The sequence below is a fragment of the Lottia gigantea genome, assembly GCF_000327385.1.
Source record: "Lottia gigantea unplaced genomic scaffold LOTGIsca_54, whole genome shotgun sequence".
Taxonomy (NCBI): Eukaryota; Metazoa; Mollusca; class Gastropoda; family Lottiidae; genus Lottia; species Lottia gigantea.
This window is the reverse complement of record NW_008709848.1, coordinates 169338-187000: the sequence shown is the minus strand read 5'-3', so window position 1 is coordinate 187000 and position 17663 is coordinate 169338. Positions and strand designations below refer to the sequence as shown.

The 17663-nt window shown below is 31.0% G+C and overlaps 2 protein-coding genes across 2 annotated transcripts; both read right to left on the bottom strand.

Annotated features, from left to right (window-relative positions):
- Positions 1–1509: 1509 nt before the first annotated feature.
- Positions 1510–14095, bottom strand: LOTGIDRAFT_234674 (hypothetical protein; the record flags this gene model as incomplete). Its single annotated transcript, XM_009062877.1, has 12 exons — positions 13921–14095; positions 9117–9164; positions 8536–8663; positions 7652–7780; positions 7077–7430; positions 6666–6736; positions 5940–6099; positions 4998–5103; positions 2655–2838; positions 2293–2338; positions 1866–2037; positions 1510–1665 (listed from the first exon to the last, which is right to left on the bottom strand). Exons 1-12 carry the CDS (start codon positions 14050–14052, stop codon positions 1510–1512), a joined length of 1686 nt encoding a protein of 561 aa, XP_009061125.1. The 5' UTR covers positions 14053–14095.
- Positions 14096–15965: 1870 nt separating this feature from the next.
- On the bottom strand, positions 15966–17049 carry LOTGIDRAFT_126633 (hypothetical protein; the record flags this gene model as incomplete). The annotated part of the gene is made up of 3 exons (XM_009062876.1): positions 15966–16110; positions 16592–16689; positions 16915–17049. 3 exons carry the CDS (start codon positions 17047–17049, stop codon positions 15966–15968), a joined length of 378 nt encoding a protein of 125 aa, XP_009061124.1.
- Between the last annotated feature and the right edge of the window lie 614 nt (positions 17050–17663).

The following is a 17663-nucleotide window of genomic DNA, read 5'->3' as shown; positions in this document are numbered from 1 at the left end:
GTTTTGATGGTCCTAAATATACATATATATATATTTTGACTAATACAAACTAACTATTCAATTTCACATTAGACATGTCTTCATCTATTTTATTAAATAAAGTTAAGAGACTAAGAAAATCATTATTTTTTATTACGTAAGATAAACTTTGAAGTAACCTTAAAATTTGTATAAATAGTTGAAAGAGAAAGAGTTTATGTAAGAATTGAAAACAGTCACCTATCATAAATAGATTATAAATACATAAATAAAACATCAAAAAATTTGTTCCTTTTTTTTATATTTTTCTGCCCAGAACCGTTACTATTTTTTTGTTATTTTGGTTTTTTTTCTTCTTTTCAACTCTTCTTCCTGCCTCACAGGATTTCAACTTTTTAGGAATTTCTTTTTCAATTTATACCATTAAAACTTCATTATCAAATTAATGGTGAGTAATCATCGTAATGATCACTTCAACTGTTCTCTTAACTCTAATACAGAGTAGGGGCATTTATTTTTCTAGCAAATTATAACATTATCAAATACTACATGGCCAGTATATCAATATTTAAATATTTCAGGTAATAAATAGGGAATAACTGATTACTGAGCTCATACAGGCCATTCTATAGATTGGAGAAGAATGTACTCCATACTTCACATATCAAAACTCAGGCCCTATTTACCTCCCCTTAATACAACTCCCCTTAATTTAGTGATGACAACAGGCAATTACCCTGGCTTCGAAACACATTATGGTCTCGAAATTTTCAAATTAACTCAAACTTTACCGTTTTCAAAGATTATGACTAGAACTTATATTCTGAATCTTTTCTTTAGGGTCATCAATAAATAAATAAGACAACTAATCTATGTTGATGTTCTTGTAGGTTTTACAAGCTGGTATATCAATGGTACATTACTACTTGCAATTTCTCAAGTCAAAGATGCAATGATAAAGGTTTTATCATTCATTGATGACCCTTAGAGTGAATCAAATATTACAACAAAATTACTGCGTACGGTGACACCAATGAAAATTAATATTACTTTTAGCTTATTAATTAATAATTAATGCATATTAGTAAATATATTTACAATTAGCATCGGCCAAATAAATAAATTACGTAAAAAGAAAGATCGACTGTACACTTCTCTCATATCAATTGATTCTTTTTGATTGGCTCAAATTTAAATTGATTGCATCACTACTAGCCAATCAAATCACTAACGCTACTTTGAGAAGATGACACTCTTCTAAAACAGGAATTGACGTCTACCACTGAGGGTTCCACACTTCTAACAGCGATATCTGTCTTCAATAACAAAGCATTAATAACAACACACTGCCAAAATTAAAGTAGGACTTTCTTTTAACATCTCAAAACAAGATGTGGGAATACTGTATTGACCAAATTTAAGATCTCATAATCCACTTATCCAGATCCATTTAGAAGTATCAGGCACTCAAAAATCTCTTTATATCCGTTCTTCCATTCATTCATCCGTCCAGATATCATCCTTTCACTGCTAGCTACAAACCGACTGGGCATTGTCATATTCAATAATAAGGCGTTTAATATGGCCTAATTTCTTATGCAGGTAGTCATAGCGTTTCTTTTGTTCAACATATTTAGGATCTGTTTTCTGAGCTTCATACTCCTTTACTATTCTATTCTTTAGTTCCTACAAATAGCAAAAAATATATATAACCAATATTTGTTGACAAGTTTCACACTGTGAGATCTTCAGGCAACTATTTCATCAAGTCTCAAACAAAATATGTAAATGTATGTTGTCCTTCAATACATGGCAAGCTATTTTCTACTTTACAGGAGTCCTATGACAAAGTTACCAGTTATGGTACAACTTTTAACCTTACTAACCTCAAAATCCTTGGTCCCCTGCTGTCTTAACTTCATTTGTGATTTCATCTCCTCAAATTTAGCAACCACAGACTCTATTTTGGAATATAGTTGTTTATACTCTTCATATTGGGTATTGAAATCTTTTTTATATTGCAATCTTTGGTCAGTGTTGGTAATATTAGTATATGAACTGAAAAAGAAAATATATAAATATCTATTAAGTCCCTTTGTACAATTAATACTTTCACTTTAATACTCTGGTGTTAATCCATAACTACCATTGAGTACAATAATTTCTTGGTGTAGTGTTTGTCAAATTCTTGGTTAAGTATTTGTGCTATGGGTTTAGTCTTCTCTTGTTCAAAGGCTCATTTTCACTAATCATAAAGACACAGCATGCTCATCCTACTAGATTTCTATCTTCTGAACAACAAAGATTTCTTACCCAAGATATTTAGGAAGGGAATCAGCAGCTACTTGATTGGCATTATCTACAAAACAATTCAAATATTCATTTCCGCACATGGGATAAATAAAGGGAGGGAATGAGCATGAAATAAATGGTGAACAATTACAGAAACAATGGCAAGAAAGGGTATGGTGTTATGGTGGGTAATATCAATCATGCACAGTATGACAAGGGGCTAAAGCTACTTTAAACGGTTTGTTAAGAGGTTTAGTAAACTTATAAAGCGTATAGGGGGGAAATTATAGCATCTGTTGCATCATTTCAATTTTCAGTTGGACATTTGTAGTGAATCTTGCAAATATTTTACACATCCTATCCAGTGAATATAAATATATTACCATCTAGTTTAGTGTCAGAAGTAGAATCAGGGGAAACTTTATCTGGTTTAGGTACACTAACAACATTATTGATGCCATTAATAGGCTTCAACTCCTCACGATCTCCTTTCTTCTTCTTATGATGTGAAATACGGATCTTTTTGTTGGGTTGCTGCCCCTCCACATTATCTTCATTTTGACGTTTCTGAAAATAGAATAGGTGACAATGAAATGGTATTCCATATTTCACTGTTTAACTTATTATTAGCTGATATATCATGCCTTGTATAAAGAGAATAATTTGGCCATTCATTATAGTGGGCAGACAAGCATATTAGCTTAGGTATCTGAACATATTGTAAATTTATATTTACAGTGACAAAATATTTTTACTGTTAAAATAGTGCTCAATACATCAATTGTATAGCAATATAGATATATTCTCTATTACTATTTACATTTTTTTGAAAAGGCTTTATCTAAATTCACAAGAAAAATACCACATGCTGAAGAATTTAAAAATAAATTTCAGCATTGTGTATCAACAATCTAGGAACTGTACAGCATGGCATAGTGAACACCTTGATCTATGTAAAATGTTTATGTTATACATAACGTCATGCTGTTTCCCTGTTCAGATATATCAATTACAACAGCTTGGACATTTTATCATCAATATTTAAAAACTTAGTTCAGAAATAGTAAAATATGACAAACTATTAGAGACATGAAAAGTATGTGACTATGTAATGATACTCAACCTTGAATGATTTACTTACAGATTAGTTACCATACTAGTCTTGTATAAGTAACAAGATTCACCAAGATTATATCAAAATTTTTAAAATATCTCTGAAAATGATTTATATTTGAAATCATATTTTACTAAAGTCTCAATCAGATAAATTTAACAATAACACAGGTTTTAGTTGACTCCAATTTTCAAAATTCATGTTCTATCTACTAAATATATAAATGTCATCTAAAGATTATTTTGAGTAGTTGGATTACTTTTATTATAATATGACTTCATTTTGATTAAGAGGATTATTTTTGTACCGAGCTATAGGCAATATGTACTTAAAATCTGAATATGACAATTTTTCTTTCTAAATATGGTTTTTATGTATCAACATACATATTTACCTATTTATTTGCATATTTCGAAGTCAATATTTTATAGTGCCGACAAGCTGTGTTTGTCAGTGATATATAATCATACAGTTTGTTATGATAGAAGGGTATCAGAGCATGACAAGGTAGCCACTTATTGTAATGAATTCATTTTTAGCCCTTTAAGCTATTTTCAGAAAACTCATTAAAATATCACAAAGAGAAAGTAACACTATAATCTATTTTATCAATTCCAGCCTGTAATAAAAAGGTGTTTATCAATTTTACATTTAACTTATATTACTGATAACCGAAAAAGGTGTATTTAAGCATAGCAAGATGCCATAGTGTTAATATATAAAATATTGAGGTTAAAAATATGAAAATCAACCAATTTTGGACCATTGTGAGATGAAAAATGAAAGGAAAGTAATACTAATAAATAAAAGGTAATAGGTTGTAATAACTGACACTAATGTAACATTATATAACCTAATGTAATATTACTGGCTAATTACCCCTCCAAATTAGGTAGTAGTCTAGTAAGGTAGCAGATTATGTAATAATATACCTACATATTCTAATACAATATTTTAAACAGTGATTCAACCTTGATTAATATATCACTAGTGATATGCTAACCACGGTAGAGTTAGTATGCTAATATTGTGATATTGAATTTGGCATTTATTCAACCATGACAATCTGAATAAACTACCAACCACATAGAAAATATTAAAGGGAATGTAAAGAGGTTCCCATAAATTTGTATGTGTATTGGGGACACTGATACAAGCAAATTGTATCATTCAAATTTACAGTCAGACATCTTGCAATTACACCAAAAGTAAGTGTTTTATTACGTCACTATCGCAAAAGATCCTATTGATATATAAACACCTTTGCGTTAGAGACGTTAGTAAAGGCATAGTTTAAATGGAACTGCAGGAAACACAGACTTTTGATTTAAAAATAGAACGACACAAATCGATGCTATACACCTAAATCTTTTTAGGAAACTCTTTAAAATTCCTTTAAAGCAAGATTGCTTTTTAATTACATTGAATGTTAGCCAAGTACAGTTAATATCCTTTCTGAGTCAAATGTACTTTGTTGCCTTATATTCATATCTCTCAAGGAAGTGTCAATAGTTATTCATGTTGATAAGGAAATAAAAACTAACTATATAGTAACGATGACAATTATAGTCAGAGCAGACATTAACTGGTATCAAATGGGTATAAAATTTACCTGCGATGATGTAGGACTTTCTGGATTACTGGTTACACTAGCAGGAGATGGGGCTGGAGAATTGGAGGCACTTCGATTTTCACCTTGTTGAATTGTCTGTAAATTTCTGAAATACAAAATTCATTTCAGAATAATTATGAATAAATTATCATCTATAAATAGAAAGTAAGCTAGGGATTGATTGTATAAAGCTGGTATAGAAAGTGATGCAGTAATTCATACATCTGTCAAAGATTGAATTGATTGTAACCATATTCATCAAATTTCATCTTTATATTACATATTAGGTACAAATAGGCATTTACTGATATATAATACAGATACTTGAGCAATAAATGGTTAGATTTGAATGAAATGAAATGATTTGAATGGAGTTTTTTACATGGAATTTTGCCAACTCTTTTTTGATTTTCAACTGTCAAGAGATCTTTACAGCCTGTAGCACAGGCAGCCTTGGCTTATTTTACCATCTGAACAACAAGATGCTTTTTCCATGTCAGCCATTGAACAATCTAAAGATATTATCTTGACCTATGTCAGGATTGAAAGCTGGACCCTTGGATTAGAGATCAAGCGTCTAACTCACTGAGCCATGGACAGATTTGTAGCTTTCATTTGTCCAATTATGATTCACATAACCAAAGCAAATAAACATCAAGAATTATCCTAAGACACGAGAGGACAAATAACTTGGTGCAGATTGACGTGCTATTGTCTCAGAAATGTAAACTGTAAATCAATCACATACAGTAAGATTTGATAATAAATCATTTAAACTAAGTGTATCTATAGGAAACCTATGAAGCTCTGCTCTAAATAGGTGATGCAATCGTCTCCAATGAAAGGTTATATTAAGCTTAACTAAGATTTGAGATGTCATTGTCATTTACAATCTTAATAAATGTCACGAAAGCAAGTTGCAAGATTTTAACCATAATGTACCTTTTCAACAATTGTTTATCTAACTGAGTATAATGGGGCCAATCTTGTCGTACATCCATATACACATGTTTAGCTAAACTATAACTTTGGTCTTTATTCATAACTCCCACTTGTTGTAAAACATGGCCCAATGAATTTTTATCTTTATCCTTAATTCCATCTACAAATAGAAAATGTAAGTAGAGCTATCAAAACAAGTACACCCATGGGCAATTTAAATTGATTAATATTCATGAAGCACATGATATAATCACTCTTTTATTTACAAGCTATGTTTGAAATAATGATATGATTTATTCTGTGTTTTAAGCATCAGGGGAATATAAGAAACCAATCATGAAACATTTATAGATAAAGTGATAACCTGAAATAATTTTTTAGAAAAGAAAATGGAATTTGATGTAAATTAACATCATAGTTCACTTTAGCTCGGGGCAAGAAGAAAAAAAGTTAATATATATTGTACAGTAATCTTCATAAATAACACAAAAATTATGCAACATATATAAGCTGATAAATAATACATGGATAGAGTTCGTCATGTTTTCTGTACATTCTAAACAGACAGTTTGTCATATACAAGCCGGGAGGGAAGTTTACCAATTTCCTGCTTTTCATTTTGAATACATTGTCAAAAAACAAATCGTAAAGGATATCAATAAAGAATAATTCTTAAAAAAAATCTGTTTTGACTTGTAAGGATTATAAAATTAACTATATTCTTACCTTTCTGTAATCGAAGATATAATTCAGGTTTTTTGTAAGGTCGAACAGCTAATAAATGGATTATCCTATCTCTGAAAACAGAAATCCCAATTTAATACTCTGAAAGAAGGTTAGATATTTAAAAAGCTTGTTTGGTACTTAATATAATGTATGAAAATGTTCTGAGAATACATCAAAACAGACAGGTACCAGAGTAAATGACTGTAATAATTGTGTTCAAATCATCAGCAAGAGAAAGACCTTCTTCGATAAATATATTCACATGTCAATATTCTTATTTTAAACATGAGCTTATTATAGCACTTTGATCCTCAAAATATACTTATAACAACTTTGTTAATATTTGAAGAACCAGCTGATTGAGAACCTAGATAACAGCGGAAAGAAAAGAATTGGAAGAGAATTATGTACCTGTAAGGTAACGCCATTACAGCTGAATTCACTTTGGAGTTAGCAGCATTGGATGTTTGACTTGGTTTTGCTCCAGATGACACATTTGAAGATGTATTCGCACTGGGCGGTGAGTGAGTTAAACTAGAAGGTCTATTTGGGGAATGAGATGAACTCCCATTGGTTACATTTGAACCAGAGAGTCTATGATTGGATGAATTCGAGACACTATGATTGCTACTAGGTTTCTGTACTGGTCTAACAGCACATGATGGTTTTGCAGCTTGCACTTTTTGGGTACTGACACTGGTATTTGGCAACACTTTTTTCACTTTTTTACTGATGTGACGACCACTTGGTTTGATTTCTTTGGCACTAAAAAAATAAAACCACGATGTTGCTGCAATAACAGTCAATTTACTGATGTACCAACTTACAAAATAAGACATTAGTCATACATTCTATGACAGGAATAAGATCGTCTCCGGGATCTTCCCACAAGAGCTTGTTGATTACTTTTAGATCTATGATGATTATTTTGAGATCTTTATTCCTGTTCTTGTGTAATTTTTGTAGCAAAAGTCATGTTAACTTACCATATTTTTTTATTTTCTTCTTCAGCAATGGTCATTCGTTCACGAGTTGCTTTATAAACATCATCAGTGGCTCGAATACCCATTTTATACTGCATACTACCTGCTAGTTTCTCCAATTTACCTTTATTTCTGAAATAGCATCAAGAAAAATGTTCAAATCGAAACACAAATAATGAAAATTAATATTTCAAGGATAGAAACAGTAGCTTACTCTTTTCCAATTCATACTGGTGACGGATTAGGATGCACAGCCTGTAGTACACTGTGCCAAATAGCTGTCCCTCACTCAGATCTACATCACTCAAAGCAGGGAGGCCATGTTATAAAATTCACAATATTAAGCTTATTGATGATTTCTGACGATTTATCAATATAGGGTCAGAAATATACCTTTTCATAATAGAACTAAGAAACAAATCTATATATAAAGTGGCCATTAGTAAAATGTATCACAGAACACAAGTGGTCCTTTTACCTACTTTTTGAAAAGCTTATATATTATATCCTTTAGATTTCAAACACATATAGGTCATGATTAATCCAGCTTTTAAGGTTTGATTTCAAAATAAACCACACATGCTATTATTTATAATGATAAACCATAATCAGTTCAATCACCAGTTATCCTCTATGTTATCAAAAGGCCAAATCACAATGATAACAAATATTATAGGTAGCTTACTGTTATCTTTTTTTGTGGTAAAATATTATTTTAGGCAGATCTTTCATAAAATAGTTTGAGTAGGAACAAGATTAAGAATATTGCGAAAATCCAGTTGGACTGTTTTTAAACTCTACTTAGCTATTTTCATTATAAGGCATTCATCAACAAGGGCATTTTTTGGGAACTCTTACAAGTCATTGGCTTACAAAAATATACTCACTTCAAATTGGATTGTTCAATGCAGTCAAAGCTTCCATTTGGATCTTTGGGAGTTTCAGATATAAAGAAATGGAATGAGTTGACTGGTTTTGGATCTTCTGATGTTGATCTGCATGGAAATTGTAGCACCTGAAATAATGTAAAAGCAAATTTTCATTACAAAGGTACTAAATTCAACAGCTACAAAACTTGTTCAAAAATATTGTGGTTCGAGATTTCAAAGAAGAAAATCGTAAATGGTAAGCATAATAATCAAATTATATTGGACTAAAATAAAAAATGCAATAATTACAAATACAAATTTTTCTGAATTAAAGAAAAGCGATATTTGTATTGAGAAAAGTTCAATCCACACGGAAGTTTTACCACTTCTTCATAACAGTAACATAATCCTGAATCAACACACTGCTTATATTGAATCTTGTAGTTGAGAATTCAGGCCCTGTATTCTCGAAACGATCTTAGAGCTAGGATGTCCTAGGGTTTTAATATCTAACACTGTTTTTAGGACTGTTTTGCACCAAGAGACAGAAGCTTAAATATAATTATTTATCATTTTGATAAAAGATAAAATTTACTTACTCCTTTTTTGCCATTGAATTGAATGGTTGGTCTTCTATTGGTTCCTACCTGAAATAAAAATAACAGCCAGGATTAATCATTGCCCAATCTTTTCTTAACTGATTTACCGGTGAAAAGGGAAGCTAAACCAGGGACCTGCATCTTCAGAACTGACGAGACATCATAAATCTAAATTGTCTAGCTTATTTATACTTATCAACTAGTCCCAGTCTACTCGGAGTATCGACATAGGATGTCGAAGATGTGTTGGTGTCATATTAGTACCTGATATAAATATATTTGCTTTGTTTGTAATATAATTTACCCTACTTTAAATTTGGAAAAGATTAACACTGATATATATACCTGCCATATATCTATCTCCATATGTAAGGTTTTCAACTGTATGGCTAAATTAATAATCATGCAGGGACGTCAAGCGAGGTAAACAGACTTCAATGACCGTAATACAATCAGTCCACTACCTGAAGGGTTTGGAGGCAGACAGCTGAAGATGACCCAGGAACAAACTTTTGAAAGCACAAGTCATGGTACAATAAACCTTAAACTCTAAAGACTGGAGTATACGTGAGCTTACATCATATTCCAATTGTATCTACATAAATCTTTAATGAACAGGGATAGGTTTTTATCACAGGACATAGAATATCAATTGATAATTTTACTGTCGCAATCAATACCAACTGTCATAGTCAGACGCTAGAGTTAAAATTAGCTGCTGTTCCCACTACATGGCTGATAAGGAGACAGAAAGAATGAGAGAATCATTATCAGTTTAACTCGAGCTCACAGGAAATAGGTAGAGATAATCATGTTCTATAGATAACTGTTGTCTCCCCAAATAACTAATTATAGAATATTTTAATTACTGACAGTCTATTTTAGACCCAAACTTCCCGGAAACTTGATTCAATGATAAAGGCCTACAAGCTGATATTGAGAATTACAAGTAAAATTTGCATCATTGGTTATTAAAATCTCACCAGAAGAAAGTAATTTCTTATCAAATTGATCTGTTATTATGCCTTTCCATAGCCTGGATTCTTATGATACAGGCCAGTGTTTCTATATGAGAGAATCTCTTATAAGACCTAATATAGGTCCAAATAACAAGTTCTGAGAAACAATTTTCATGTACAAAAAACAACTAAGTATAACCTAGTTCAATGCCACTCTTCTATCATTTTTCATTTTCAATTACAAATGTCTTTCTTGACTTTTTAACAAAATAAGCTTCACACAGTTTAATCTTATTGTGATTTCTATAATTCTTTTCTCTGGATTTCTCTTAAATATATCTAATGCCATCTACATAAAAGAAATCTATTACAATTAAGAAACTCAACAATAGAGTTTATGACCATCTATAGAATTAAATGATCAAATGATAGCATATGACAATAGAAAGTTTATTGTACATGGCAAATCTTACTGATACAATATTAAACAATGGGCTAATCTACACAAGACAATCAATGTATAACAACACAAACAAACTATAATAGCTCTTACTTAACATATTATTTAACATTACTGTCAAGATATAAGGTCAGTAGTTTTGAAGAATATTTAAGAGGACATGATAGAATACTGACTTTTTAAGGATCATTAGGCAAAATCTACAGCTGTTGTTCATGGAACATGTTGGAATGAAAGCTTGATAGGATTTTTATGTTTTTTCCCTTAATCACCAATTAATGGGGTTTTCTACTGAATGAACCCGTCTAGCATAATTGCATTAGGTATCATGTACAATAATCAATTTTATTTGACAACTAATTCTATATATCCAAACCGCTTATTTTTCTAGCAACTTAGTTGTTGCCTCCTGGGACTATATCTAAGGCTGGGTAATAATCGATTATCGTTGCCAGGAATTAAAAAATTTGATTATCAAACATCTAGATTTCTCACTTAAAATAATTTGATTGTTAATCATTTATTGATCTTTAGCCTGCCGTCGATAATCCATCTCAATTTGGTTAAAGACCCAGCCTAACTGCATCCATGCAAAGAAGGTGATTGAAATAAACAATATCAAGATGGTATTATACAACATCTGCAAAAGGTGAACTTTGGCAGGAAATTAACCATGGGGGCTAAACCAAATGAACTCTTCACCTATAAAACTTAATTTTTTTTGCCCCTTGGACATTTTCATATTGCATTTAATCTTTCCCTCGTATTAAAATATCGAACATGATTATTAATGAGGTTAAAGTCGTCATAATACTTGTGGGTATTTATGGGTCTCTTCACCTTTTAACTGACAAATAATACCTGTGAATGCACATTCTATCCACTGTCAACCAACCCATTCATTCCCTAGGTCTATGTATTATTCTCAAAACCACAAACTATCAACCAAGTCAATATAATAACATCTTTCATCATAATATATCATCAAATAGTTACTCAATAATATTTTGATTTAGGTGACCTATATAGTATATACTGTATCATGATAAAATCACATTCCCAGCTAGCTATTTACTTACATTAAGATTATGCACTCTATTCTTTCATTTTGTATGCTAAAAGGAGAATACAGCCATAAATTATTTGATGCAAAAACTAGAGAAAAGATGGCTGATGTGTTTGATAAATAATCCAATAAGTTATAAGTTTACTGTCACACTGTCACTGAATGTTACCATCCTATATTGTCAAGATAGATTAATTTAACCATTTTTCACTTTTTACCTACTTTTATAATTCAAAAAACACAAAAGTGATATTGTCATTTAGGGTAGAGTTACATTATTTGATTTAACAAGGAAATATTGATAAGTAACCAACCATTTACTCCACAAAACATAAATAAAAATACAATAGACTGATATAATTTTTTTTTATAATTCAGACAGGTTTTGTATCAATTTGATCTGATTGTCTATAAAAATTATACCTACTTATTACAATTGACAGATATCGAAATCGACCTATATAAGGGTAATATGTCCCTACAGATTACTAATGTAATGATACTTAAAGAATTATCAAGCTTTCTTTCCATTCCTAATACCAATTTTACCAACTATTACCGACTAACACCAAGAGATTTTTAAGTTCACAGTAATAGGTCTTTGACTTAACACTGATATGACAAATCAGGTCAATTTTTTTTAAACAAATATTTAAATTCACATAAGCTTACTTAGGTTTTATTATCAAACAACAAGAAATGACATCAATGGAATGATAACAATTAATCATTAATCCATAATGACCTCAATAATCCATTAGGAGAAAATGGGATTATTAATCCCTCCTAAAAAGTAATTAATTAATCTGTGAAAATGAGCTTGACAGCAGTGACTGGTTTTTACGACCATAATTCACTCAGTGGTTATCATGAATTGAGCACACCAATACTGCAAGTGACTGAAAGATAACATGATTCAGTCATACATAGGTCAAACTCATGTCACCTATAATAGTCAACAGCTGGTCATCAATCAGATACTGTCCAACTCTACCATTATTTGAAGTAACCACTAAGACAATTTGTCTAAGAAAAACATACAAATAACATGACTTCCTTTCTCACCTGATTCACTGAGATAGGATACATTTCAATCCAGACAAGTCAATATCGAGGATTGGATTAGAATAAGCTGAAAGCTGTTTCTATAAGATTTGAACGCCATTTTGAACCTTGTCTCTATCGTGAACTAGGCTTACACAATAAATTTGATTTCCTCGTAAGAATTTTTTCCATGTTGCCAAATCTTAAGATTATACTTTAGAGAGAAAGATTTCAAATCAATTCAAACATGCAAAAATAAGAAACAGCATACCGTATAATACATGGTACCACTCCTATCACTAAAATTGTCCGTTACTCAAAATTTCATGGGAGTAATTTATTGTAATAGTGTGAAGCGGAGAATGTTCAGCCAAATTTCCCATAGAAAATGCTGTTACAATCTAAAATAAGCTTATAAGCGTATAGGCCTAATATTGTAACGATTAAGATTCGGTATTAAAAGGGAAAGCCTATTAATATTTGTTTCAAAAAAAATTGTTAAATATGGCTGAATATTATACCGGTATATTAAGAATTTAGCCATATAACTGGTTATCCATTATATTTGATCATCAAAATTAATGAATCATCCACTCTTTGTATGTGATAAACTGAAACTTTATTATCTCTAGTTTTTATCATTCAATAATATAACTTCGTATAAGGCCTTTGTACACAAAGTCCAGCTTGATCACACGGTTGATCATATTCAGCAAAAATAACTTGGGATCTTTCTTTACAAGATTTAAGACCAGACAAATACCAGCCTACTCAAACTCTGTAGTAACCCGATTCACCATATGGAAAAAATAGACAAGTTTACAATATTGATGTTGCACTTCTTGACTATGTTTGCCCAATTTCCATTAATTTACAACTTTTCACAAGTGAAATTTCTTATTTTAACGATTGAAATAGAAAGTGAAGTTAAGCAAATATATTTAGAAAGATAAACAAATCATTTAGTACTTTCCCTTCTCACAATGTATCAAACCTGTCTTTTTGACTGACAGATTGGGTTTAAAACTGACGTCAAAAACAAGTTTCAGACTGTGAACTAACCAAAATCTTTAACTTCAGATTTTGGTATAATCAATAGATCATATTAATACATTTCATGAAAAGATCCTATCACAAATATTCAATGAAATAATTAAAAATTTGTAACAGACTGTGATGAAAAAAAAATTGCGAACTCAAGCAATTTTTCCAGTACGATTCGCGAAACATAACGATCTATAAATGAAGATATTCAATATAGAACCTGAATCTTACTTTGATTTTGAGAAATTCTTCTATAGCTCTTAATGCTGAATCGGTTAATTTGACATGAATCACAGTTTTTTGGTCGATGGAAGTTTCGTTTGAGATGAGACCATAATCGTGTCCTTCCACCAGCGCAGCCATGTTGGTCTGAGCTAGCCTCGGTTTGAAACAACCAATGAGGTGCAGATATCAATATGGTAGCCAATATTATTACGTAGTAAATCCTGTAGTCAAGTGAAGATATTGTCTAATTATGGCGCTCTAAAATTAGGCATAGTAAATAATCCGATTTGCAAAATAATTGAAGACAATCAGCAAAAATAGAAGCTGATTAATAAACTCAATAATTATAATTTACACTATGCATATAAATTGCGTTATTCTCTCGTGAAAAAAGATCCGCTAACTGCTCACAGGGGTTCGACAAAAATAGACCATTACAAAATTACTAGGTTCATTGAAGAGTTCGCTCCCTTCTCCTTTACTTTAATTACTGTTAATTAAACATTTAAATATTGTGTCATAATATTTTAAGATAAATTGGGACAAATTGATAAGTTTATGCATCATCTGCATGCTTCTCCATCGGTATAGGCCTGATTAATATGTGATAGGTGCAATTTAGAACTTTCTATAATTATCTGCTATGTAATAACGAAAATTATCCGATGGCTTTCGTGTGGATGTAAATGTCTATAGACTATTAGACCTAATATCATTTTGGTACTATGTTAAGGTTAAATTTTGAAATGAATTTCAAAATGCTCCCCTAATGAAAAATTAATCACGGGAAATAACTCTTCCAGCCATTGCATATTCTGACAGGTCCCTGTGAACACTGTTATCCTTTCCACACGCAGCAGCCCCGCATACTTTTCGAAAAATTTCAAGAATTATTTCAATCGACTATACCTGTCTAGAAAGCAAGGTTTTGGGGGTATTGGCTTTATTTATTACTCTTCTAGAGGCTGTTCTTCTATCCTAAAAATATGATCAATTTTCAGAATAAAAGCTTGTTTTGGGTTGGTTATTGGTTAACTAAGTAATTGATTTTTGAAGCTTTTCTGGTATCTTCCCTTACTCATTGAACACTTACACAGGCTAAGGGTCTTTTCTGTGGTTCAAAGGAGCTTTTTGGAACACAACAACTAAATTGTGACCAATCAGCAGTCAGATTGTATCTAATAAAGTCAGTGCTGTGCAGTTTTATATTAAGTCTCTGAGCAGTAGTGGCCACAATATCCTAATCATATTAAATCAAGCTTAGGCCTACTGTGCCACATTACATTAAAGTCAAATGCCTCAGCATTCAGATTCAAAGCTTGGAGCTCAGAGTAAATGACATTTTATCATCAACCACATTGTATTTAAGGTATTAATGAATCAATTCAGCTGTTTCTAATGACAGGTCTGGATCATTGAAGATCAATAGATACCTGGTCTGAAATATCTCAAGTATGAAATGGGATTACATACAGTACATGTATTATGGCTTGAAGTACATGCTTTATTATTATTTCTCTCAATAGTATGTCATTTGATGATGGTGCTAATTATTAGACCAAAATCAAATGACTCTTACCATTTCGGATACCCATGTTTGCTAAATATTGACAGGAAAAGTGGCTTTTGTAGCAATTTCCAAGCCGACTTTCTGAAACCATGTTTGACAGATATTGGATGGAAAAAATGGCTTTTGTCATCTATTTTAGAAAATGCCAAAAATAGTATTTTTCTATCTCAGAAAAAATATTATACTAAGTAGAATGAATGTATGAAATAAGAGTCTGAAAGCAGTACAGGATAGAACTAGGCCAGACCAGATTTGATGCACCAAATTCCCTGAATCATTAATTATTATCATTCAGCCAACAGCGACAAAAAAATAAAATAAAATCGCAGGCTATGTAAGAGATACCATTACTTTTGCTACAGGTTTATACTGGAATTAACCCTTTGAACTAGAAGTAGAGCAAGTTTATTATGAAATCACACAATAACGATAGTTTAACAATTGATTATAGAGTTGATATAAAGGTGTAAATAGTTTAATATCAAGAACCACTGTATGTACAATGGGATAAGTCTATATTTTCTCCCAATATATCAGATAGTTCTGTTGATAACAAGTGGTGTAATGATATACCATCATGTTTATATATCCAACTACCATTTATATAATCATACCTCTTAGGACCACTGAAAAATAACAAACAGGAGTATTGTTAGTAGGAAACATAACCAGGCAATATGATTCGATATAGATACTATTTACTTCATTTTTCATCATTTATATAAGAACTATTTCTCAAATAAAATTACCTTAGCCTAACGGGAAGCGGTTTTATAGAAGCAGTTTCTGTCTTTTTACTATATCACATTTTCTATGTAATCTTTCTTAGTATATCATTATATCTTTGTTAATAAAATTCTTTATATTATATAGATACCAGATACAATATAATTGCTAATATAATGCGCATCCTTTTTTACCCTCAAGTAAATCTGGAAAAATCTCCTCACAGTAAACAGATTACATATTTTATTTACTATATTTTCATTATAATTATTTATTTGCAACATATTTGAACAGATTTAAGATATACGTTAAGGTCCAAGATTATTTGACCTTGAACTTGATCTTCAATTTTAACAATTAGCGACAATAAGAGTAAATTACCTAAGAGGAGATGATAACCATATTTGTTGATTTGGTGTTTGTTTATTTATCACATATGTCCCATGTTTCTCCCCAAATTTTATTGTTAATACTCCACTCTAAAATAATTAAATAAAGGAGTCATTGAAAAGTTATAACAGATCATCAAGACAGGATTGAAATATGAGTGTTGGTTTAAGAATAAGTTCAGTTAATTCAATGAAAGATTTTGCAAAACAAAATATTTGTAGAAGTGTGCTGATTGGCTCGAGTGAAACTATGTATAGTTTTGGAATTATTGAGGAGACTCTGTCACTAGGTGAATTCAATGATGATTATCCTACCCCAAATATAACATCATAATCTGAATCACAACTTATTTTATCAGGCAAATCTTCAAAATATTCTGTTAATGAATCTAAAGTTTCATCAGCCAATTCTTCATATTGATTTGGGCTTAAAGCACTGAAAAAAGACATATAACTTTATAAAAAGATCTTCATTTTAAACTAATAAATTGCTTGAAAAAACTGAAAATGAATCAGGATACATAAGAGAGAGTTGGTGTGGAAGAAAATTAATTGTAGTCTTCAAGTATTTGTGAATTAATGAATTGTCTCCCATCAATATTGTCCTGCTCACAATAACTCTCTTGTCTGAATTGATTAAGCGAACGTTAAATTGTCATCTATCACTTCTGATTAACTTATTACATTATTCTTTCATGTCACCACCCAAAAACATATTGAATCCATCTTTGACTTGGAACCTCAGAATTATGTTATTGAAATAAAAATCAAAATAATTGTTTGGTTGAATGAGTTCTCACCTCATATAGAGTTTTAACTGAAACTTTGAAAATAAGTTATGATCATTTAAGATTTGCCCAAATGCATATTTGTTTGTATTTATTGAAATTTAAAATCATGGCAAACTATCAGAAAAAGTAAATGTTTTTTAGGTATTCCCTGAATTGTGTAGGACCCTGGTTGTCGATATGGTGCACAAGTAGGCCTACATGTGAGCTTTCCAGGAGATACCCTACCAAAGAAATCTCACCATTCTTCCCAGGGATAAGGGATTTAGCAGTTCT